Source organism: Falco naumanni, chromosome 8 (assembly GCF_017639655.2).
Source record: "Falco naumanni isolate bFalNau1 chromosome 8, bFalNau1.pat, whole genome shotgun sequence".
Taxonomy (NCBI): Eukaryota; Metazoa; Chordata; class Aves; order Falconiformes; family Falconidae; genus Falco; species Falco naumanni.
This window is the reverse complement of record NC_054061.1, coordinates 12,164,833-12,188,605: the sequence shown is the minus strand read 5'-3', so window position 1 is coordinate 12,188,605 and position 23,773 is coordinate 12,164,833. Positions and strand designations below refer to the sequence as shown.

General features: G+C 53.5%; 2 protein-coding genes across 6 annotated transcripts; one reads left to right on the top strand and one right to left on the bottom strand.

Annotated features, from left to right (window-relative positions):
- Nucleotides 1–545: 545 nt before the first annotated feature.
- On the bottom strand, nucleotides 546–7,376 carry LOC121092688. Its single transcript, XM_040604107.1, has 2 exons — nucleotides 7,289–7,376; nucleotides 546–2,241 (listed from the first exon to the last, which is right to left on the bottom strand). Exon 2 carries the CDS (start codon nucleotides 1,560–1,562, stop codon nucleotides 546–548), a length of 1,017 nt encoding a protein of 338 aa, XP_040460041.1. The 5' UTR covers nucleotides 1,563–2,241; nucleotides 7,289–7,376.
- Nucleotides 790–22,843, top strand: SH3TC2 (SH3 domain and tetratricopeptide repeats 2). Of its 5 annotated transcripts, XM_040604104.1 has the most exons (20): nucleotides 1,320–1,407; nucleotides 2,693–2,844; nucleotides 3,380–3,856; nucleotides 7,256–7,375; nucleotides 8,558–8,662; nucleotides 8,937–9,064; nucleotides 10,018–10,123; nucleotides 10,480–10,623; nucleotides 10,750–10,951; nucleotides 11,600–11,673; nucleotides 12,475–12,670; nucleotides 13,711–13,847; nucleotides 14,830–14,871; nucleotides 14,974–16,677; nucleotides 16,792–16,972; nucleotides 18,485–18,635; nucleotides 20,146–20,268; nucleotides 20,823–20,973; nucleotides 21,613–21,809; nucleotides 22,169–22,843. In XM_040604104.1, exons 3-20 carry the CDS (start codon nucleotides 3,823–3,825, stop codon nucleotides 22,358–22,360), a joined length of 3,987 nt encoding a protein of 1,328 aa, XP_040460038.1. In that variant the 5' UTR covers nucleotides 1,320–1,407; nucleotides 2,693–2,844; nucleotides 3,380–3,822; the 3' UTR covers nucleotides 22,361–22,843. The 5 variants fall into 5 exon arrangements, with proteins under 5 accessions (XP_040460039.1, XP_040460038.1, XP_040460037.1 ...); XM_040604105.1 differs by lacking the exons at nucleotides 1,320–1,407; nucleotides 2,693–2,844 and adding an exon at nucleotides 790–868; XM_040604103.1 differs by lacking the exon at nucleotides 2,693–2,844.
- Nucleotides 22,844–23,773: the final 930 nt, after the last annotated feature.

Sequence of the window (23,773 nt, the reverse complement as noted above, 5' to 3'; positions counted from 1 at the left end):
CTGGTCTGGGGCATGCAAAGGTATGGTGGAGGTACATGGGGCATGTCCCTCTCCCCCATACTCCTGTCCCACCACCCGAGCAGCCAGGCAGGCACTAAGGAGCTGCCTGGAGGGCCCAGGATTGCAGAGGGCATGGTGTGGGCAGGTGCTTATCACTGCTCTGCACCCATTTGCAGAGGGTGAAAGCAAAAGCAGAGTGCAAGAATGAGGAAATGTCCCCGTTGGCCTTGCTTGCTCCTGCCAGTGTCCCCACAGCTCCCCCCGGCCGCAGAAAATGCCACCCCTCCCCCCCCCCCCAATACCAGAGAATCAAAAACATGGAACAGGAGTTTGTTTGACCTGAAACAAAACGTTTCATCTTGTTTGTTTGCTTTTTTCCTCGACTGACGTTAGGTTTGGGCTGACTTCCTTTTTCTTTCAGGTTCATTTTTAAATAACAAAGTCAAAAGCAATGAGGCTTCGTTTTGAACCTGCCAAGGAATGGTCAGCTTCTGAGCACTCCCAGAAGGAAACAGGAATATTGGAAAAGCTTGATATTAGCTCTTTCATTGTTTAAAAAAACAACCAAAAAACCCCCAAAAAAGATCGCTGTGTTTTTCTCTGCTTGCCCTGTTTGCAGAGTTTAGCCAGGGTGCACAAATACTGCTGGGTCCACAGATCTCTTGTTCTGCGTGTCTGTATTTGCATTCTGTCAGAGAAGGAGGGTGTTTCAGAGCTGAGCCTCTGCCACCTCCCCGGGATGCCCGTGCGGTGGGGCAGGTAAAGCCTCTCCCTGGGGCTTTGCTGTAGCAGAGGCAGCCGGTGCACCGTGAGGACGGAAGGTCGTGAGCCCCGAGGACACAGCACCAGGGCTGAGCGCAGGGGACAGGTGAGTCCGAGAGAGGCTGCTCATGTAAAGCAGCAGCTGCTTGCAACGGGAGGGAGCTGCGGCCGCTGCAGTCACGCTCAGGTTGAGCAGAGCCCTGAGCTGCTCCGTGACACCGTGCCCATGGGCAGCCTTGCTGCCCTTGACCGCAGGGCCCAGGCGAAGGTGGTGCCTGGGCATTCATGCTTCCCCTTGGGAGCCAGCAGTCTGCCAGCGTGCCGGGCTGTTTACAGCTTAACTCTGGGTAACTCATTGACCTCTCTGCTGGGAAGCGGAGGTTCCCAAGATGATAAGCTGCTCTTGGAAGAAATTCCTTTCCTTGTGCGAGGGAGTGGTGGCGCTGGGCACGCTCGCCCGCCTTGCAAACACGTACGCAGACCTGTGCACACGCACGGGAGCGCGCCGTGTCCCGGCGCCGGCAGCGTTCCCTTGGGGGACCTGGCTTGGAGAGACTGGAGCTTTGTGGCCAAGAGTTCTCCAGGAGGAAAGCGGTGCTGGGGAGCAGAGCAAGGGGCCCCACACAGGCACGTGTGGAGGAGCAGGTCAGTACAGCTGCTTGCGCTGCTCTGCCCTTGCAGCCGCCGGGCTGGATCTCTTGCTGGGTGCCGGTTGCATGCCTGCGCCCTTCGTCCCCAGCTGAGCAAACACAGCCGGGACCGTGGTTGCAGGTGGCTGGAGCAGTCCGGTGCAGGGACATGGCTGCATAAATCCAGGTTGGGGCAGAGAGTTTGCATTTTTGGTCCCGGCAGAATTTGAGGCTCAGATGTAGTGGTGATGAGCATGCCGGGGAAATGGTTTGTTTTGGGTCTTTTGTACCCAGGAACCGATGGAAGAAGGACAGGAGAAATCACATCAGACATGCTGGAGTTAGGAAAGGGGATATTGTTGCAGGGAGGGGTGCTGCTGCATGACAGCCCTGGAGACCGACAGTGTCTGCAGCAAGCTACATCCACCAGACAAAGACTGCCCGGACAGTCACCCTGCCTCCTGGTTTTGTGCCCTGGGGAGGGAAGCGTGGCTGGCTGGTGCTCTGCAGAGGCTGCCCAGCTGGCATGGCTACACCAGGTTTGCAAAGGGAGCAGAGACTCTGGAGAGCTGGCACAGGCAGAGACCCCCAGCCAGCACAGGCTGAGACCCCTGGGAAATTGCTTCTGTACTTCTGACCAGGCTTTTCCAGTGAGGCCAGGCTGAGGGCTTCAGCAGCAGCAGTGGGGGCTCTCCAGCGGAGATCCAGGGGTAGTAAGTAGCAGGGTAAGGAGTGAACGGGAGGTTTTTGCGTTGCTGGTCAAAAGGAAAATTCCATTTCAGGTCAAAGAAGAGGCTGATACCTTTGCTTGTAGAAGGATGGGTTTGGTCACTTAAGTTATCTAGGTAAACTTAAAAGCAAAAAGAAATTTTGAAACTACAAAGGAGGACATTTTTGTTTAGAAAATGAAACATAACGTACTGTTGATATAAGAAAACATTTTCCCCTGGGTAGAATAATTTGACACTAATCAGTGAGCAGGTATTGCTGAAAACCAACATCATTCTGAGTGAAGCAAAAAGCTTTCTCTGAAAACACCTGCCCTGCTTGAGTGCTGACCACTTTGACAACATGGGCCCAAAACAGCAACATCTTTCCTGTAAAGATGGGCCTGACTCCATCACAGAAACTTGGGCTGTGTGCTCTGAGCACAGGCAGGCCGAAACCTGCACCTGGATCTGAATTCCCCCTCCAGCTCCTGCACCTTCAAAGCATCCTGTTGTCAACTGGGGGAGTTTTCTAAACGTGGAGCTTTCTAGCACAAGCATGCAACTGGAACAGACAGTGTGTCCTTGCCACAGGGAGAGCAGCACCGGTGCCTGTCCCAGCCGCTCACCTTCGTGCAGGTCTCCACGGCTGCGCAGCTTTGCATGGGAAACGTCAGCTTGACTTTAGCACACCAAGAGAGAGCTGCAGTGCTTTGCACCTTAATGTCTGGGGCTCAGGAGGGCAGGTGAGCTGCAACAAGGAGGATGAGAAAGACGGTGCCTTCTCCAGGCAACCCCAACATTTTGACATCTGGTTTCTCCTGATGAGGACTAGAAATCCCCACGCTTTAAACCATCTCCTGGGTGGACAGGCTGGTGCATTGCTCAGTGCAACCCTCCCTGCAAAGCCTTTTGGTTTGACTTCCCATTTGTTGTAAGTTTGCCAGCCAGCCCCATGAACACGGACTCCACCCTGCCACAGCCCGTCCCGCAGCTAGCTACTCCTCGTGCTTTGCTTTAGAGGTGTTGCAGTGGTGCCAGGCAGCCCCCATCACAGCACAGGAATCTGGTGAGAAATTACTCACTGGAGTAATTACTCACTACTCTGGAGAAGCTCAAGGGAGCTGGGAGGACCAGCAATGCTCTTGCAGCACACCACAGCAGACAAGTCACTGCTGTGGTGGCACTGGCATTGAGTGGTTGCTGAAGTAAAAGTCTATCCTTGAAAGACCTCCCTATCTGTGACTTTTCTCCCCAGACATTTTGGTTTTTATGTTGCAGGAGCTGTGTTGCTCTTCCCCAGAGATGCTCTGCGGACATTCGCCATCCATAGCACAGTGAGGCCACACAGCCAGTCCTGAGTCCTGCTCCTGGAGGCTGGGGAAGGTCAGAGCATGTGAGCCAAGAGGGAATGCGATTCCATCCTGGGCTGCCCAAGGGATCCTGCACAGCACCCATTTCGGTCTCTCCTGGTGTTTGCATCTGTGGTCCAGACAGTCATGATCTCAGAGATGAGATGAGCCTTGCTAGCCTGAAAGTAGCCCACAGTGCCTGTGCTTGCAGGGGACTCACCTGTGGCTTGCCTGGACGCAGCTCCGCTCTGCTGAGGTTGGCGTGGGGCGGGCAGCGCTGCCAGCTGCCTTCACCGTGAGACGGGGAGAGTGCTGGCTCGGCCGGGCAGGACGGTGGTCCAGGAGCAGCTGCACAGCCACCCCGGATGGAGGATGCTGGATGAGCCCCAGCAGGCTGTCCTTGCAGGTGAGGCAGGTGCTTGCAGCAGTGTCAGCAATAGGGTTGTCTTTGGAGCTGGGGGGAGACCAGCGTTGAAGCTCTCTGCGGGGGCCAGCTGGAAGCTCGGGCAGGCTTTGCAGACTGTGGGGCTTCCCGTGCCACGGCCAGTGGGAGGAATGAGAGGAATGTGCCATGTGGGCTGAGCAACATGCTCCCAACGGCAAGGGTGAGAGCGGAGCCCAGGGCAGTGGTGGGGCCAGCACAGGGCAGCAATGCCAGCCAGCAGGATGAGACACCCCCCCCCCCCCCCCAGCTCTGTGGTCCCCAGCACAAGAAGAACATAGACCTGTTAGACAGCATCCAAAGGAGGGCCATGAAAATGACTGGAGGGCTGGAACCCCTCTCCTAGGAGGAAAGTCTGAGAAGAGAAGGCTCTGGGGACACCTCATTGCAGCCTTTCAGTACCTAAAGGGGGCTTATAAGAAGGATGGAGAGGGGCTTTTTGCTAGGACCTGTAGTGACAGGGCAAGGGGCAAAGGTTTTAACCTAAAAGAGGGTAGATTTAGATTAGATATAAAGAAGAACTTCTTCACTGTGAGGGTGGTGTTGCCCAGAGCAGCTGTGGATGCCCCATCCCTGGGATGCTCAAGGCCAGGCTGGACGAGGCTCTGAGCAACCTGCCCTGGTGGAAGGTGTCCCTGCCCGTGGCAGTAGGGTTGGAACAAGGTCTTTAAAGGTTTCTTGGGAGACTTAAACTTGCCAGATGTCTCTGGAACTACAGCACAGCAGAGAGGGAACAGTCCGGGGGTTCCCAGAGCATGTGGAAGAGAACTGCCTGACACGGCTGGCGGGGGAGCCAGCCAGGGACGGCGCCCACTGGAGCTGCTGTTTGCGAGCGGAGAAGGGCTGGGGGGTGATGTGATGGCTGGAGGCCACCTCGGGCACAGCGATCACAAAATGGTGGAGTTTTCCATTCTCGGAGAAGTCAGGAGGGAGGTCAGCAGAACTGCCCCCTTGGACTTGTGGAGGGCAGACTGGGCTGTTGAGGAGCCTGGCTGACAGGGTCCCTGGGCAGGCAGCCCTGAAGGGCCAAGGGCTCCGGCAAGGCTGGACAGTCTTCAAGCAGGAGGTCTTCAAGGCGCAGGAGCAGGCTGTCCCCGTGTGCCGACAGATGAGCCGGCAGGGAAGACCAGCCTGGCTGAGCAGAGAGCTTGGGCTGGAACTCAGGGAGAAAGGGAGTTGATGTCCTTTGGAAGAGGGGGCAGGGAACTCTGGACTACAGAGATGTAGCAGGGAGAAAATCAGAAGGGCCAAAGCCCAACTAGAACTTAATCTGACTACTGCCGTAAAAGACAATAAAAAATGTTTCTATAAATACATTAGCAACAAAAGGAGGGCTAAGGAGATTCTCTGTCCTTTATTGGATGTGGGGAGAAACAAGGGTGAGGAAAAGGCTGAGGTACTTAGTGCCACCTTTGTCTGAGTCTTTAAGAGTAAGACCAGTTGTTCTCTGGGTCCCCAGCCCCCTGAGCTGGAAGGCAGGGATGGGGAGCAGAATGAGAAGGAGAAATGGTCAGTGCCCTGCTGCACCACTCAGGCACACACAGGTCTCTGGGGCTGGATGGGATCCTCCCGAGGACACTGAGGGAGCTGGCACAAGTGCTCACCGAGGCACTTCCCATCGTTTGTCAGCGGCCCTGGCTAACTGGGGGGGTCCCAGCAGACTGGGGGTCAGCAAATGTGACGCCCATCTACAAGAAGGGCTGGAAGGAGGATCTGGGCACCCACAGCCCTGTCAGCCTGACCTCGGTGCCGGGGAAGGTTACGGGGCGGATCATCTTGATGCCATCACGTGGCACATGCAGGGCAACCAGGGGATCAGGCCCGGCCAGCGTGGGTTTGTGAAAGGCAGGTCCTGCCTTAAGAGACGTTATCGCTCTCTACAGCTGCCTGAAAGGAGGTTGTAGGCAGGTGTTGGGTGTTAGGAATAATTTCTTCACCTAAAGGGTTGTCAATCATTGGAACAGACTGCCCAGGGCAGTGGGTAAGTCACCATCCCTGAAGGTATTTAAAAGACATGTAGATGTGGCACTTAGAGACACGGTTTTGTGGTGGGCTTGGCAGTGCTGGGTTAACAGTTGGTCTTGATGTTTTTAAGGTCTTTTCTAATCTAAACGGTGCTATGATTCTAACCCAAACCATTCTCTGACGCTGTGCCCATCGCCCCCGCCTCGCTGGCAGACGGTGCCGGGTCAAAAGGCTCATTGTGCATTGTGGCTGGGGCTGGGGCCGAGCCGCGGTGCCGGCCGGGCAGTGACCGGGCAGTGAGCAGCACGCTCGCCCTGCCCGCGCTGCGGCTCGCGGCTGGTGGTGCTGCTGGACACATGGGCTGCTGCTGGGGGACCCCCTGGCACCAGGAGCTGTCCCTGGGATGCACAGGTAAGCTGTCTGTGGGGATGCCATGGCCCTGGTCTGTCTGAGCAGGGCTGCGAAACCGGTGGCTGCAGAGTTCACCCCACTGCCGGGGCTGCTGGAGAGACTCCGGCGCTGAGCGCTGGCTCCCTATGGCTGCTTGCCTGCCTTTCCAGAGATGGTGCCTGGTGTTCCCTCCTCTTGCTGGACGCTTGCTGTGTCACTAGATTTGGGTGCGTGGGGAACAAGGCAGGGCATTTTGGGCGGGGAGGGGAGAGGATGACTCAGAGAGTTGGTTTATTCCCACACTTTTGTTGGCTTTTCAGGAAGCCCCTTGCCACCCCTGTTCTGCTGCCACTGCTGCCCAGGAGCACCCCAAGCATCGCAAAGCTGGCAGAGCCCATGGGGTGCTGCCAGACCCCGAGGCACAATTCTCATACCCGCATGCCTAAATGAGCTAATGGGGCTGCGCTAACGAGCTGGAGGAGGGAGGTGGCTCAGGGCCAGTGGCTGTGGCCACGTGTCCCTCGGGAGAGCAGGTGCCAGCGGGTGCCACCAGTGCGTCAGCCCCAGCTGCCAGGAGTGTGGCCCCAAGAGCTGGGACCGCGCTGGGCTCTGGGCTGGGGCTGTTTCCTGCCCACTGTTACAAAATATTTCAGCACCGGGGAGGTAAATGAGTCACTGGCATGACTGGGAACGACTCCCCGCCAGCAGTTTCAATTGGTCTCTTGAAAAAGTTCCCAGTTCCCTTTCTGAGCCTGGCCCAAACAAAAATAAATACTGAATCGGTGAGAGTGGTGGGGAGCAAATCCACTTCTTCTCTCACCCAAGCAAGCCCTGGCCCCTGCCTGGCTCTGCAGAGACCCACCAGCATGCTGTGTCATTCTGCTGGCAGAGGTGGCACGACCAGTGTCCGACCTGCCGCCTCCTCCAGCACTTCATATAGAGACCTCTTGGGCAGGGAGCATCCTGCTGGGGATCCAAATGTCTCTCTCCACCACCCGTCTTCCCCAGGCGAAGAGTGTGAGTCCTGCTGCCCCCACTCACCTGTGCTCCTGCCCTGCTGGGACCACCTGCAGCACACCGCAGCCGAGCGCCGGGGAAAATGGTGGCAGGAGAAGACCATGGCATCAGGTACCTGTCCCTGGGGGAGGGGGACTGAGCCCCTGCCCACCGGGAGCTGCTGAACTCGGGGGAGCCCATCGGGGTCTGCCAGGATGCAGGGAGGAGGGGAAGGGAGGGAGGAGTGAAGCAAGCGGCAGGCGAGCCCAGCCCTGGCGGTTTAGCTTGCAGGTTTAGCTCTGCCTCTGGCTCGTTTCGCTTCCCTGTCTCCGTTTCCCCCATGTGTGGAAGGGGACAGAGTAGCTGGATGAAGTCCTTTGTTAAGTGTGTTCAAATCAGCTGTTGAGAAATGTAGAGCCTTTTTTTTTCGAAGAAAAGCTCATTCATTACATGTCCAGCCTTGGGCCATTCTTTCTACTGTTAACTATAAATAAGGTTTATAATTCTACATGCAAATAACAGTTTATTTGACTGAGTGGCAAAGCTATCTCAATAAAAAGAACTGCGGAGTATAGTTATGGTCACAGAAGTGACTTACAAAAGCCACTGCACGTTCCAGCTCCAGATCTCCGGGTACGTGTTTGTCTTACAAGTCCAATCTGATTACTGACAAAAATTGGGTTTTAATCTTGTTATCCCTCCGCAGCCAAATGCAGCTGTGGAAAAGCAAACTGGATTTTTATGTGCCTCAGCCTTCATTAACATAATTACCAGCTAAAGTTTCAGTTCCTGAATCCTTTATGGCAATAGTTGACCATGTGTGAAGCAGAGAGAATGCAGCTTGGATTTCAGATACTGACCAAAGCAGGCAAGGGAGAAAATCTCATTTTGACTGTCAAATTGATGAGCAAAGAGTTTTGTAAGCCCTCGGCTCTCCTGTGCTGAGGAAACACTCTTGTTCTGAGGTCTCCTCCAAAAACATCTCTGTGTCACGGAATTATCCTTCTAGCAGATCTGCTCAGTGAGGGTCTGTCCCAAGAGCAAGGAGGGAAGGTCCCCTCACTTCAAAGCTACTCCAGCACTGGAAAGAAGCCAGTCATCAAGGCTATCGTATAATTAGGACACAGCAGTCCCGTGGATCTTGCCTCCAACCTTGAGCATGATTTTAGGGTGATACCAGATTCACACAATCCCCAGCCAGATCTGCAGTGCAACCCACGTGCTTTGCTTTCAGGTGGCGTGGTTAGGCAGAATATCCTAGACCTCTGTCACAAAATGTGACAGCAGCTCTTCCGTGTCCCTGCTCCTTGCTAGGTAAGGCTGGAGCATCAGAACCAAACAACTGTGCTACCAAAGCAGCAGAAGGCTCGCCGGACACCTCCTTGGTGCTGCTGGCTGTCGGGGAGAGCTTCCCACCAGGTAAGATGTTGTCTTTGGCATCACCTAGATTTCCAGTGGTTGAACGTAGCAAGGCCTGGCACCGCAGCTAACTGAGCCCCCATCACCGGTGGAGTTTCTCATCTTTGTTGCCGAAGGGGGGATGACAAGCTGGGTTTGTGTTCTTTGAACATCACAGCCAGGCGAGGGCTGGAGGCACTGGTGGGGCTGGCTGCAGGGAGGCAGTGCGGCAGAGGCAGCTCTGTGTGGCATGGAGCTCCTTCTCCCCCTTAACCCTGCACATGTCCTTTTCAAGAGATTTCGCTCTTCTTCTCCGTTGAAAGCCGCTCCTCCCGATGCCTCAATTCCCAGCTCCAGGAAGCAGCCAGAAAGAAGCTGTGGGCCCTGGAGAGTGATGACAAAGATGTCTGTGCCCTGTTCAAGGTAGGAGCCCCAGCCTGGCAGGGCAGAGCATATACTGGGATACCTCTGGTGCAATGGGACACACCAAACCCAGCCGAGAAAGAGAAGCTCCTCCAAGGCTGCTGCGGGGTATGTTCCTGCACACGGAGATTCTGTAGGGGACTGGAATGATGGTGGAAATGGGCTGGGAAGAGGTGAGAGGCAGATGCAAAGATGAGCGTCATGTCAGGAGCCTTATATTGGAGGCTTCAAGTTGCCTGAGGGATCATGCAGATAGCCCTGGAGTGAGTCTAAATAGCCAGTATTTCACAGGGCCAGGATCACCAAAGCTCTGTACCAGACTCAGGTCCCCAGTGGAGGTGGCATCCCTGGACATGCATAGGGGTTCTCAGAGTGTTTGGCTTCATATAGAAAAATCACTACAGGTATAGAGATGTTTCCTGGATTGAACTCTCCTCCCCGGCTGGGTTTTAATGCCATAGGCCCTTAGGGCTCCCTGCAGAGCTTCCCAGAAGACCTGGAACAGTGCAGACATAGTAGTGCCAGCAATAGTGAAAGGAGAGCTTCTCCCTCGAGGCAAGCGGACTGCTTTCAGCCTCAGAGCTGCAGTTTGGGAGCTTTGCCTGTGCTGACTGAACATTAGCCCACACGTGGTATGGTTCAGGTGTCTGGGTTTCAAAAGCACAGTGGTTCTGGTGTGCACCACAGGGGAAAAGATTTGGAGGAGATGATGGAGCACCATGGGGAGCTGTCACTGCGGGTGCTCCATCCCCCCTGGCTGAAGGACTCAGCTGGCTGGAGCACCCTGCCTTTAGCCCCAGGCAACCAACTCACACAGCTTCGGTCTCAACTATGCTAATAAATGAATGCCTAGTCTCATTCCAGCATCTAATATTATTCCCACACTGACAAAGGAGACCCCCTGTCACAGTCCCCAGGAGTGCCCTGAATCTTGCTTTGTCTTCTGTGTCTAGGAGCTGTCAGCCAGGCTGGTCTGTATGCAAGCACAGGAGGATCGGTTCCTCCTCACTTTCAAAACCCTAGAAGAAGTCTGGAAGTTTTCCACGTATCTGACTTTAGGTAATGTTTTCAAGGTGTGGGGGGTCTAAACAGACAGTGTGAGAAGCATTTTTTGAGAAGGTACTCTTTGACACCAAAAAACCAGTGGTGTAACAGGGTGGGTAGTTGAAGAATATGAATTAGAAGACCTTGGTGTCCATCTACAGATTTATGAAACCACTACCCGGATCAGTGAAAGAGACCCAGGAGGGTGCCTTTGGGGTAATCCCTGTGTTGCATTTTGGGGTTGGAGGCAGAATTAGAGACTGTTGCCTCACAGTGTGTTTGCAGATGGCAGACTGGGAGACATCCAAAGAGCACCTCATCGTGCCCAGTGAATGAAGGTGCTAACACTGCTTTACCTCTTGTTTTTTTAGGGTATGTGGGAAGCTGCCTGGAGCAGCTTCTCTTTGACCAGGACTATTGGCTGAACTGTGCTCTGATGGAGGACACAGAGATCAGAGTTACTGTGGATGAAGATCGCTTGGCCACTATATATATGGGTCTGCTGCTCCAGGAGGGTGAGAAGGGGCTGCATATATAGGGATTTCCTCCAAAACATCTCAGCAGGGCTGTGTTGTAGCCCCGTGCTGGGCTATGTCTTGCACTGATGTCATTGACCTGGGCATGACTCTTTCTCTCTGCAGGTAACTTTTTTTCCAGAGCTGTGCCCGGTGCCTGGCAGCCGGAGCAGACGGGAGAGGAAGGCCTGCAGCTCTACAGGAATGAGCTGATCCATGTGAAGAATGTTGGAGAGGAGTCTAAGTGGGAAGGGATGTCCTTACTGACAGGTCAGCGAGGCCTGGTGCCCGTGACAGCTCTGGAGCCAATACCTCACCCATTTTACCAGTAAGTAGACCGGCCAATTAATAAGGCTCAATTAAAAAAAAATACGGCTGGTCCTAATGTATGAGCTGGCACCCAGCCTGGTGTGAGAAACTGCTCTTGCCTCTGGCAATGGGCAAGAGCTACACAATTTTGCGAAGGTATATATTATGCATCAAGACAACCACTGGAACTAATTCAAGGTCTGTTGATGGGACATGGCAAGGACACACTTCAGATATCATTCTTATATTGATTTAGGTCATACATGAGATTATTTGTGATTTACAGGTGGTAACTGGGAGGAAAAGCATAGCCTGAGACTTAGGTAACGCCAGTCAAAGTGGGGCCTCACGCTGGACACCTGGCTGAGCCTCCACACCCACAGCTCCTCTTGGACTCACACGGTGAAACCCTCCTTACAGCCTGGCAAATTTATTTGGCTCTTACCATGTGGTGTCAGGCTGCCGTCGTGAGGTGCAAACTGCCCTCTGTGCCCAGTAGCACCATTACAGGGAATTACTGGACTGGTCGTTCTGGCCATGCTACGTAGCAGCTCTGGCACTCCCAGGGAACAGAACATCTCTTCTGCTTGTGTGAAACCATCCTTGGTGGTGGCCTGAGGACAGGACTGCTCAGAGAGGACCAGTGTGGTTACCCTTTGCCTTGCAGGTGGTTCCTGAAGAATTATGCTGTGAGTTTTGGCATCTCCCAGGAGATCAGTGGGACGACCTCTCAGACAATTGGTGAGTGATACCTGTGTAAGGCAGCTGCCCTTCCCAGGGAAGGGCATGGCTCTTGCAAACCTGAGTTTGGCCACAAATGCCAAGTGCCCATCCCTTGTTCTGACAACAACACTCCATTGCAAGGTGCTCTAAGGGAATACCGCATCTTTGGACTCCTGCATGGAGAACAGAGCTTGCAAATTGCATGTTCTTAGAATGATGATCTGGGGAACACAGAGTACAGTGGGCAGCTGGTGGCATCCTTCTGCCACTGGGTTTTTCTGTTCTACTGCAATTTTACCTCTCCTTTAATTTTTTCAGGACTGAGGTTTTAAATAATTAGGCTCCCACTAGTGTGCATATGAAATCTGTACCCGCCATTCACCTGTTAAGCCCAGGCCATTTGTGCCCAGACATGGGCACTGTTCAGAGCATGCTGGACATGGGGGGTCACACAGGTGAGAATTTGGTGCATAGTGCGATGGACATTTGCATTGTTAAAGATTTCACTTCGAGCAGGGAGCTGAGACAGTGCAGGTTCTGTGAAGCTCTGTGTTTCCAGCCACCTTCCATACTGCAGCTCTCAGAGGTTTCAGTCTGGCTATGTGGTATTTATCCATGCCTCTTGTATATTTTGTTATAATCATCCTCTCGGGAAGAAATTGCAGATATCTGAGTCTGAGAGCACAATAAATCTTAGGAGCCAGAGAGGCAGCCTTCTCAAGCTGAAATCATGGTCTCTCCTTGCCCAAATCTTTTCCAGTGAGGGAGTATTAACAAGAGCCACACACTGAAACACCCTTGTTTGTTTTGGTTTCCCAGTCAAAGGCAGGTGCACAGCCACAGAGGACCACAGAGGAGCAGCATGGGATGAACTGAGTTTCTCCAAAGGAGATGGCATAGAAGTCATTGGCTTCTTCATTCCAGGACTTCCATGGTTTGTGGGCAAATCCCTCAGCAGTGGGAGCATCGGCTTTGTCCCGACCCGATACATAAGTCCTGAGGCTTGCGAACCTCTGTAAGTTTACTGCTACTATCCAGATTAAACTAAACTCGGGAGAAAGTGAAGGGAAAACTCCAGGTCCCAACTCAACACTACTATGTAGAGTCCAGGCTGGGTAATTTTCTTTGCAAGGCCTTCATGGAGGATCCATTTGGGGTCTGCCAGAAGCCTTGGCCAGGCTCTGCTGCCAGCAGGGAGAAGTCCCTGCTCAGACAAAGCAATCGTATTTCACTTGCCTCAGGTGCTTCTTGGAAAGGAAGAGATCTGGCCCTGGGCTAAACCTGGCTCTATGCTAAGGCAGCCCAGACATCTGTGTACAAGCCTACAAGCCAAGGTGGCTTCACAGTCCTGCCTAGAAGTGTTCTTGACTTTGTAGCTTTGTCTGAGGGGCTTGAGTCTGGCAAGGGTGGGGGGAGCAACAACTGCCGAGGAAACCAAGTCCCGCTTTGCTTCCTTCTGCCCCTTTGCTTTCTGTGGGATGTTGAGCTGGAACGACCACTGGCACGGTTCCTTACTGAGCAGAACTAAACACCCTCCCAAGGATACAGACAGGAATTGTCTGGGGAGGGAGGGTGACACAACCCCACTCTGATGAACCCGGTAGTTGTCTTTGTTGATGACTTAAAGACATAGCTCCAGTTCAATATCCGTCCAAAAACACTTCTCCTCCAAGTGTGTGGGAGGGAGGACAAGGTCTTAACCTGTTGCTAGGTCTGTTGGGCATTCCTGGATCAGGCTTACTCAAGGTAAGTCCTGGGCACTTTTCTCTGACACTACAGAGAACTCATAGGAGATCAGATGATGCCCTGGCCTCAGAAAGGACTTCTGGAGATAAAAAAGACCAATAGGTTCCTCCTTCTGATATCCATTGGTTCTTCCATGGAGAACATGGATCTGAGAGCCCTCATGGGGAAGGTGTCCAGGCTTCTGAGCAGAGCTTTTCTGGTGGGGGAAAGAGGAGGGACAGGAAAGTCCATCTCATTCCACAGGACAGCTGTGGTGTCATGGGATGGGGAGACACTGACTGTTTTCTCCTGATGTCTGCCTCAACCTAGGGGAAAGGGCTTGGTGTTTCTGAGTGAAGAAGAAAAATCCCCGTTCCTGCGCATCCCCTGCAATGGTGGCGAGCAGCACTTCACCACCCTCCTCAGTGACCTGGCACGCACAGACATCACCTCCGTGTACCGGCTGGGTAAGTTTCCCCTCTCCTTATGTGCCCAATCCCCTGGCTCCCCATGGAGAGCAATGCTGGGCAGTGTCTAGATTGCTCCTTGCTCAGGGCTTTGCAACGGTAATAACTGCTGTGGTTGAGACAGGCTCCAAACCCTCTGCTCAGGCTGGTCATGGAGGCTGTAGATACCCTCAGGAGCTGGGCCCTGCCACACTCCAGTGTGTAGGGGTCTTTTCTGCTTCCAGGGCAGTTCCTCAGCTGTGCTTCACTCTGGCAGATGCTGCTCTCCACTGATCCTGGTTGTAGGTCCCTGCCTACAGCAGGTCCCTGCTGCTGTCTGACCTTCGGGTGTCTACCGAGGGGAATGCACAGCTAAAGTGGCAGGTGACATCATCTCCGTGCCCGTAGCAGGAGCCAGGAGGGCACGGTTCCTGGGGGGTTTTCTCAGTTTCTCTGTGCTTGCTGTGTGGCTTTTGCACCATGTCTAATTCCTCTGTCTGTATTTCTTGCCTTCTCGCTCCCTAGAAGCACAATGTGGCCGTGCAGGGCTGACCTTGGGATCTCCTAGGGTCCAGGGGACCTGCCAGGCCATCCAGCTCAGATGCAGTGACCCTGAGGTAGAGCCTGTCAGAGATAACCACATACCTGAAACCTCTGAACAGACACAACAAGGATCTTAAGAGAGATAAAAACCTGATAAAACCCTACCTGTGCAAAATAAGACCTGCTTGTTCCCAGATAACTATAATGTTACTGGTGCTCACCTCACCACCAGCTAAAACCTGTTGTCCATGGTCTTACAGAGAGCCAAGCCCCAGTAGACAGAGGGGTGAAACCGTAGCTGCATGTGGTGTCTGTGGCCAGAAGTAAGCTCAATCTCCATATACATGCCTGGGGTTTAGCAGAGCAGCAGAAAATCTCTCTGAGGTTTGAGCACTGTGTCTGCACGTTAGCACTGACCAAAGCTTTGGTCTTTTTGTTTTCTGTTTCTCTCTTTGTGTAGAAGGTTTTGAACCTACAGCCATGTTCCCGAAGGTGCCATCAGGTGAGTATGTGGGGGAGAAGAATGGGATGCTTTTAGGATGACTTCTGGGGGTGGATGTTGACATGGGAAAACATCCCACGGTGGTTTGCCTGTCCCTTCCAGAGGCTGTTCTTCGTGGCTATAAAGATACCCAGCTGCTCCAGTCTTGGGAGGAAATAAATGACTTGGCTACAACTAGTACCTCCGAGCTGTCTAGCCCAGGGAGTGAATCAGCCCCTGCTACACTGGAAGATGTTCTCCTGGAGAAGCTGGATGATTTTGATGATCCCAAGTTTTTTATTGACCTGAATGCTGGACACATGGAAGATGCTGATGTGTTTGACCCCATATTGACCTTCCTTAACCAAGACAGTTATGTACCCAGTTTCCAAAGCCTCTATGATCTCAATTTTTCCTTCCTCAACTCCACTTTTTATGGTTTCTCTGATGAGGATGAGCTGGTCTTGTACCTTGAGACGTCCAGGAACTGGGCCAAGAGGACTCATTCAGTGTGGGCTCATGTCAGGCTCTGTTTCCTCTTGGGTAAGCTCTGCATCAAAAAGGTCAAGTTCTCTCAGGCTCGAGTCTACTTTGAGGAAGCCATGAGTGTCATGGACAGGGGCTTTGGGGACCTGCCCCTGCTGGCTGCCTTGCATGTGAACCTTGCCTCTGTTTACTTGAAACAGAACATGAAGCCCAAGTTCTCCTCCCTACTGGGAAAAATGGTGGCCTTGCTTGTCTGCCTGCCTGGCCGCTCTTTCAGCTCTGAGAATGAGCTGGAAGTCATGATGTACATCCTGAGGGAAGCCATTGCTGTGGGTAATGCTCCCTTGGAGGCACGGGTCTGCTTCCTTATTGTCAAGCTCTTCCTACAACTGGGCAAAACGGATGAAGTGCTGCCCTTTACTGAGCATCTTCAATGTCTCACCGCCACTTTACTCAGCACGGACACTAGTTCTGTGCCGCTGGATGCCACCCCCATCTTGAGCTACCTGTATGAGAAGAAGTACTTGCCAAATATCGCACTGGCCTCCGCCAGGTTGTTTGTTCCCAGTGGCATCAAGGGGGCACCAACACCTATTTGGAAAGCTGGCTTCATCCTCCAAAATGCATCCAAACTCCTGGGAAGCAAACCGGAGAGGAGCAGCATCCCAGCACTGGCTTGTTTCTATCTCAAGCAAGCACTGCATTTCTCCTGCGAGAGCAAAGCTGTGCCCATGCAGAGGACGTTGTGTGCCATCTTGTCCAGGATGTACCTCCAGCATGGCGTGTTGGATGGGGCAGTTAGTTACGCAGCCACGGCTGTAACCCTCAGCAGACTGATGGGTGAGGAGGAAGCTTTCGAGTCTTCCCTCTCTTTGGCTTGGATGTATCTCCTGCACAGCCAGCCAGGCCCAGCTGCAGACATGATGTGGCAGCTCTTGCACTCTCTGCACAGGACGGACAGCGTGACTCAGGGTGGAGCGGTGCACAATCTCCTGGCCATTGCCCTCAAAGGGGAAGGGCAAGTGCAAAAAGCTGCAGAGAACTACCTCCATGCCCTGCACAAAGCCAAGGACACTGGGAACAAGAGGAACCAGGCTATTGCCCTGGCTAACCTGGGGCAGCTGAGCCTCTCGCGTGGGGCGAGCCAGCTGTCTGAGCTCTACCTGCTCCAGTCAGCTCAGCTCTACACTGAGCTCCAGAGCAGCGAAGACCTGGAGATGGAGTTAGTGCAGGTGCTGCTGTGGCTAGCGCAGGCCATGGTGAACAGCCAGAGGGTGGATGGTGGCAAACTCTGTTACGAACTGGCATTAGTTTTTGCCCTGAAGTGGCATAACGTGAGGAGTGAGTACAGCTTTGCTGCCGGGAGCCAGGGCAGCCTTCACCTCTGTGCAGCACCCTGTCAGGTCCCTAACGCAGTCCCCTGATGTGTCCTTTTCCCTTCCCTGTGCCATGCAGGTCAGCTTCACATCACTGAGTGTCTCTGCCATTTCTACAGCAAAGTGTCCCCCAGTCTCCAGGCCTGCGTTACCTACCATGAGCACTGGGTATCTTTGGCACAACAGCTGCAGGACAGAGAGCTGGAAGGCAACGTCCTGCAGGCCCTCAGCCAGCTCTACCAGGCTTTGGGCACATCTGAGTAAGTCCTGTCTGTGGCTGTGAGATGCTGTTAGAGAGGGGTCCCTGCTCACCCAGGGCAAGAGCAGTGGCTTTCCTGGGGTGTCCCTGGGGTGAAGAGGTGGGGAAGGTGTGTGGTAGCTCCAGCTGCCCTCAGGCAGGCTGCTGGTTAACCTGCTGCTGAGATTTGCAAGCTGTTGCTGTGTGGTGTAAAGGGGAACGGTTCAATGTCAACCAGAGTGTTGCGACAGCTGGGACAAAACAGGGGTCTGGCCAAACACAGTTTTCCAGAGAGACATCCAGCCTTGATCAGAGGGGACCCAGCCACAGGGAATTCATCGCTTCCTTTGGAGGCTTATTCCAGTGATTAATCACCACCATTCACCAGTAAAAATAGGTTCCTTATCTGTTATTTGAATGTCTGGCTTCAGCCTCCAGCCGCTGAGTCTGCCCTTCCTATCCCTGCTGGAATATTTCCCCCGGGGAGGTATTTAAGACTCCGTATCAGCTCACCTTTCAATCTCCCACTTGACACATGCAGGTGACTGATTAGATTAAGTGGGAGAGGAGGGAAAGAGACTTGGACAGACCACAGACTTGCTTCGATCTTTGAAGGCAAATGTGTCAAATGGCGGGGAGCTGGCTCCTGTGTCCTAGAAGGACAAACGGGCAGGGGCTGTCATTAACGCAGACGTTAACCTTCCCATGCTAGGTCGCAGTGAGTTCAGAGGGAAGGCATTTAGGAAGCAGACGCCTGTCATGTGAACAGTGCTATTTAAGATCACAAAGCACCCCACTCCCTGGACTCGAAGGACAGCCGGAGCCCCGTTGCCAGCAGGCGAGACACCAAGCAAACAAACATGCCCTGGGCACTGCCCAGTGCTCCCCTTGCCACAGCTGCCTTCTGCAGGCAGCACGTCCAACCACCTGGCTCATCCTGCCGCTTGTCCCTTTGTCCTCTAGTGTCCAGGGGCTTGAAAGGGGCTATAAGGTCTTGCACATTTAGCCACAGATCTGCCTCCTTGGCTGCACTGAGGGACCAACTACGGGCAGCGATGTGGTTTTGAGTGCCAGATGCTGTCTGGAAAATGAAGGTGAGAGCACTCGCTGCCTATGCTCCCACGTGTAGCTGGGAGTGACTTAGTGTAGGGGCACAGACAGGGTTTGCAGATGACCTGGACAAAACCCTCTTTATCAGCTGAAACAAGCAGGAGTGAGGAGCAGCCCTTTTGGGAGCAGGCTACCTTGGGGCTGTGCCATGCACTGGGGTCCCAGGCTGGGCTGAGGTTGCCAGATGATACGCACACATGCACTTAGTATAGTGTCCTTAGTCTCCACTTAGCATGGAGATTTCCATGATTTTACCAGGACACATTACTCAGAACTGTGGCTGTCCATTTGTCTCTAACCTCTGGCAACTGTAGGAGGAGAAGATGGGTTTGCCAATGGGCAGGTGTTGTGATAGCTTTGCAGCTGATTGCTCAGGGGGTCCTGTGATTTGTCTGTAATGGCTTTTTGCCTGTTACCATCACAGGGCTTTGAGAAAGTCCCTGGACTGCACCAAGCAGAGTCTAAGGATCTTCATTGACCTTGAGGAGACTGCGAAAGCAGCAGAGGCCTGGCTGCAGGCAGGAAGGCTCTATTATCTTATGCAGGAAGATGAGCTGGTGGAAATGTACTTTCAGGTATGGAGAACGTGGCTGGTGCTGTCCCATTCCCACTCTGTCTAGCTGTATTCCCATCACAGCATCCTGGGAGGAGCCTTTTGGGGCTGGGGGACCTGGAAGGGAGAGTTATGAACAGTGTGAACCTGCTGCTAAAAGGAGGAGCTGTTGCCTTACACTTATGCACTACCTGGCACTAAATTTCCTATCTTCCTTTCCATACGCTGGGTTTAGAGGGTTCTTGGGTGAATGTAAGTGAATTTATTCAGTAAGAAAGTGATGCAGGGGTGCCAAAGGAAGGTAGAGGTGCCAGGTGACCATTTCCCATTGAAATATGCATAGATAAGGGGCAGGGTGCCAGGGAAGTGCTAGGAGATTTCTTGGAGTAGAAGGCTACTGGCTTATTTCCATCTGTAGCATTATTTTATCAGCTGAGCTGCAAAGTGGAAGAGCAGCTCATAAAATCTTAAGGCTCCCTCGTTCAGGGAGCAGCTTCTACTAAAAGATGGGAAATCCTTTCATGTGCCCAGAGTAAGCAGAGCAGAAGGCTGGTTGGGTCTGCTGGGGCTGCACTGCGCTGGGGTGTCCAGCAAAGCACCAGCTTGGACACATGTAGAAGGTGTTTTGGATCCTCGCTCTCTTACCCAGAAGCATTTCTGAATTGGTGGGGCTGGGTGACTGAGGTACACAGTGGTGGGAACAAGTTGAGGAGCCTTTCCCATCAGTCACACCAGCATGCCCCTAAATCAGAGTGGTAGAGGCAGGGAGTTACTGGTACAGGGTGGCTGCTCAGGAACATGGGTGAATTGAATAGATGGCTTTGGTGTCAGCCTGGTTCACAAGTCAGTGTTCACAAGGGAGATCTGAGGCCCATAATAAGAAGCCATCATTGCCTCCCTGGTTCGTGGCTTCAGCAGGGAGGCAGGCACTAAAGGAGGGATGTCCTCCCATTAAGAAGGGCCATAGATGCCATGTCTCAGCAGGGCTGAGTCACTGAGGGGCCCCTTCCCAGGCGAGGTCACTGGCAATGATAAATTGTCGTAGTGTAAGGAACAACACATTATGGCTGGAAGGTGGCACCAGGGCCAAGTGCATAACTGGCACAAAACGGTCCTTTCCAGAAGTTAGCATACCTGCCCACCCTCCTGCTGGCTCTGCCCTTTCCCTGTGTAAGCTGTCCGTTCCCCTTGTCAATCTTCACGTTGGCTCCACCACACCAATGACAGATCAGGGCCGGAACAGCTGCTAGCCACACTGTCCCAACTCTAAATCCTGATGCCATTGGATATCCCAGCTGATCAGTTTGTCACACTGACCCTGCACAAGAATGGATATCTGGCTCCTGGCTGCATCTTTACACACATCACTTGCAAATTCAGCACAACAGCCCCGTACACCTGCTGGCCAACCTGTCTCTGTGCTCTTTGGAGCAGGGGCTCATGTTTATGATGACTTGGTTTTATTTAATCACGCCAAAGTCTGTGCACAAATGTCTCTTTCCAAATCTCACTGCAATTCCCTTTCCTTCTAGGCAGCCATTCAGACTGCTCTGAAATGGGATGACTTCTCCTTGGCCATGGATCTTTATGAAAAAGCAGGTGATACCTTTTTTAATGGCAGTCGAAACAGAGATCGAGCAGTGGAGTTTTATAGGGTACTGATCCCTCCAAACATTTCTGTCCTTGTGTCCCTGCAAGGTGATGGCCATGGGGAGCTTTGCCGCAGCGCTGGCTGCAGGCTGGAGGGATAGGGGGTCGTGAGGAATGGGGTGGTCTTGAGTGTGCCAGAGTGCAGACATTGCTGGAGGAGGGAAACCAGGAGTGCAGACATATTTTGCAATGGCTGCAGCTCACCACAGAGATCATTTGGGAGGTGGGAATAGGGTCTTTACATTACAAATGCTGGCAGTGTTAGGTGTGAGCTGGCTGCTCCCAGGGACGTGTGCTCAGAGTCAGAATTTCAGGCACCTGAGGAAGGGCAGAGATGTGAGGCTTAGATTTTGAGAACCATGCTCTGGGATGTGAAGCTCGTTTTCAAGGGAAATAAGGAGCTAGAACCTGAACCTGAACCTGCAGCACTCAACCACCACATCATCTGCCTGCCACACCAAGTGCTTGGTCCATCTCCTGCTGCTCTGTCACCCCTCTGTGGGCAGTGCTGTACCAATACCTCCAGGAACAGCAAGGACTCACTGTTCTCTCTCCTCAGGGAGGAGCTGTGCCCTTGGCCAGGAAGCTAAAGGCCATTAAGACAGAGCTACGCCTGTTCAATAAGCTGGCAGAGCTGCAGATCGGGCTGCAGGGCTACGAGAAGGCACTGGAGTTTGCCACACTGGCAGCCAGGCTGAGCATCAGGGTCGGTAAGTGATGCACACCAGCAGGGTATGGGCAGTTACTGGCTCCTGCAGATGAAGTTCCTTTTCTGGATGAGAACAGCGTGCATGTGAAAGGGAGATCTCCTGCTTTCGTAAGACTGCTGGACATATTCTTATCCTAAGTTGTATCATCTTTTTAAGGCCAATTCCCCTTTTAAGCTGCATGACAGCCACTTGGGAGTGCTCTGCAGTGGTGGTGGTGGGACCAGCTGGACAGAGGGCTGTTGCACAGGAGGTCTGATGAAGGCACAGGACTGAACAGTTCGTCTCTGCCCTGGCTCTTCTGATTAATTAATTCTTTCCCTTTACAGAAACAGTTTGAATGGGCAAAATGCCAGAATAGATGTCTGAGGTGGAACCAGTCTTGTAATAGCCCTGTCCAACACCCAAGACATACCCGGGCTGAATCATACACTCCCTGGGCAATCTCTCCAGCCTTGGTATCAGCAGCCCTGCCCATGGTTCTGTTTTCTCTGAACCATCTGCAAGCCCTGTTGTCTCCTTATGAAGATATTTGTGCCCCCAGGCTGTTGAGCAAATGCATCCCCAAGCAGCTCAGCACGTCAGGCAGGGGATGTATTGTGAACGTGATGCAGGCTGACTGTATCAGCGACTCTTTTCCAGGAGATCAAATGCAAGAGCTGGTTGCATTCCACCGCCTGGCTACAGTCTACTATTTTCTGCACATGTATGAGATGGCAGAAGATTGCTACCTGAAGACGCTTGCGTTGCGCCCCCCCTTGCTGCAGTGCTCTGGAGAGGCCCTGTACTACTGCAAGGTGTATTGCCACCTTGGCAACCTGACCCTGCACAAACTGAAGGTAGAAAACCTTTCCGTGATGCTGTGCTAAGCACTCTGGTCTTGACAGAGAGCTGGAGGTGGAGTATCACATCTGCTGGCAGAGCAGCCACACATGTAGGCAGCTGCATCCTGTGACTCTCCATCCTATCTGCAGCTTTAGAATAAATGCACACAATGCTGGCACAACCAGGTTTTGAAGGGGAAAGGCAATTTGGAAAGAAGTGCTGGCACTTAGCTGTGACTATATAGAGCCCATTTCAATGAGGTCAGGTGTCACTGGGTTCTGCCTGGAACCACCAGGCTCTGCTCCAGCTCCCTTACACCCTGTGACCTTCAATTAAACCACTTCCTAATGCCTGCCCTGTCCTTTATGCTTAGGATGAACAGGATGCAGCAGCCTACTTCCTCCTGGCCCTTGCTGCAGCAACCGAGCTGGGAGACCAGGAGCTGCAAGACCTCATTCGCAGCAAGCTGAGTGACATCCCTGGTGCCCCGTGGGGTGCTGAGAGCACACCGGGCCATGCCACCTACCGGCCCAGGTGGCTGAGTGAAGGCGGCCACGTCGTCTGACTGACCCACCACCCTGGGGACTCCAGTGTGAGCCACCAAGCAGTGTTGTGCCGTGCCGCAGGCATGGGTCCGCATGCTCTCCAGAACAACCAGCCCAGGAAAGGTCCTGCACCACGTCCCAAGGAGCTGGCAGTGTTTGGACGACTTGTCCCTGACAGGCAAGGGATGAAGCACTTGGGACCCTGCCCTCATTTTCTGGGAGCAGGGCTGTGCATCGCAGCCCAGGTGGCACATCGAGGATGGGCACCCAGGCAGGATGAGGGCCTGGCAGTGGTGCTGGAGCAATGCAGTGCAGCCGGCCTGAGCGACAGATGGCATTTCAGGAGTGCGGCTGTCTTGTGCAGGACAGGAACAGAAACAGGAGAATGCTGCCATGTGCCTGCCTGTGCCCCCAGCTGCCCCACACACCTCAGGTCCCATGGGGCAGCTCAGCCTGACCCAAATGTGTTTTAACTTGAATAGCAATTCCTTTATTTATTCCTATCTGGTTTTTGTGCTGTCTGCTCTGCAGAGGTCTGTGACCCATAGCCCTGCGAGCCTGCGGCCTCTTTGGTACAAAGCACCACTGAAGCTTTTGGCACGGAGAGGCAGAATTGGGGGAAGGAGGAGAAATGAAAGCAGCTGCTAAAGCCTCACCTGGGGACAAACCCCACATGCAGATGGACAGCTGCTTGGGGTTGGGGGGCAGAGCCCACCCTCACCCCAGCCCTGCCGTTCAGCCTCAGGTCTCTGGAGCAGCTGGGGTGGCCTTTTCTGCCCCACAGCCCATGTGCACATTGAGCATCTAAAACATGAGCATGCTGTGAGTTCTACACTGGGATAGAGCACTGGAACAGGCTGCCCAGGGGAGTGGTTGAGCCACCATCCCTGGAGGTATTTATAAGAGGTAGACATGGTGCTTAGGGACATTGGTTTAGTGGTGGACTTGGCAGTGCTAGGTTAATGTTGGACTTGATCTTAACGGTCTTTGCCAGCCTAAACGATTCTATGAATCTAAGCGCCGTTGGTGCAGACCTGGCCCTTTGCAGCCTGGCACCCTCCCCAGCCACCCTTCTCCAGGCTGCAGAGCTCTGCAGGATGCGGGAGCACTGTGGCGCAGACGGTGAGGCTGGGTGCACTGGCCTGTGCTATGGCACACATCCAGCCCCCTGGGCAGGGGTGCTGATGGGATGCAGGGGGACGTTCAGTGGGGAGAAGCAGCTGCACTGCCTTTGCATGGGCCATTGGGAGCCCAAGGAGAAGCCGGCTGCTCGGCAGGCAGCAAGCTGCCTTCAAGTGCCCTGAGTTACATGGCTGGAGAAGAAGCAAAAAGTCCTCTGTGGAGCAAGCAAGGGGAGCAGGGGGGACGGAGGAGGCTTCTCCTGAGAGCTGCCACCCAGCTCCGGGAGCAGCACACAGCTCTCCTCCACAGCC

What these genes read in the sequence shown, in the direction of transcription:
- SH3TC2 (XM_040604102.1), top strand. Translation starts at nt 6,214, where the DNA reads ATGGGCTGCTGCTGGGGGACCCCCTGGCACCAGGAGCTGTCCCTGGGA. An exon ending in ATGTCTGTGCCCTGTTCAAG is followed by an intron (nt 9,065 to 10,017) that starts GTAGGAGCCCCA and finishes TTCTGTGTCTAG; the next exon opens with GAGCTGTCAGCCAGGCTGGT. An exon ending in CAGGCTTTGGGCACATCTGA is followed by an intron (nt 16,973 to 18,484) that starts GTAAGTCCTGTC and finishes TTACCATCACAG; the next exon opens with GGCTTTGAGAAAGTCCCTGG.
- LOC121092688 (XM_040604107.1), bottom strand. Translation starts at nt 1,562, where the DNA reads ATGTCCCTGCACCGGACTGCTCCAGCCACCTGCAACCACGGTCCCGGC.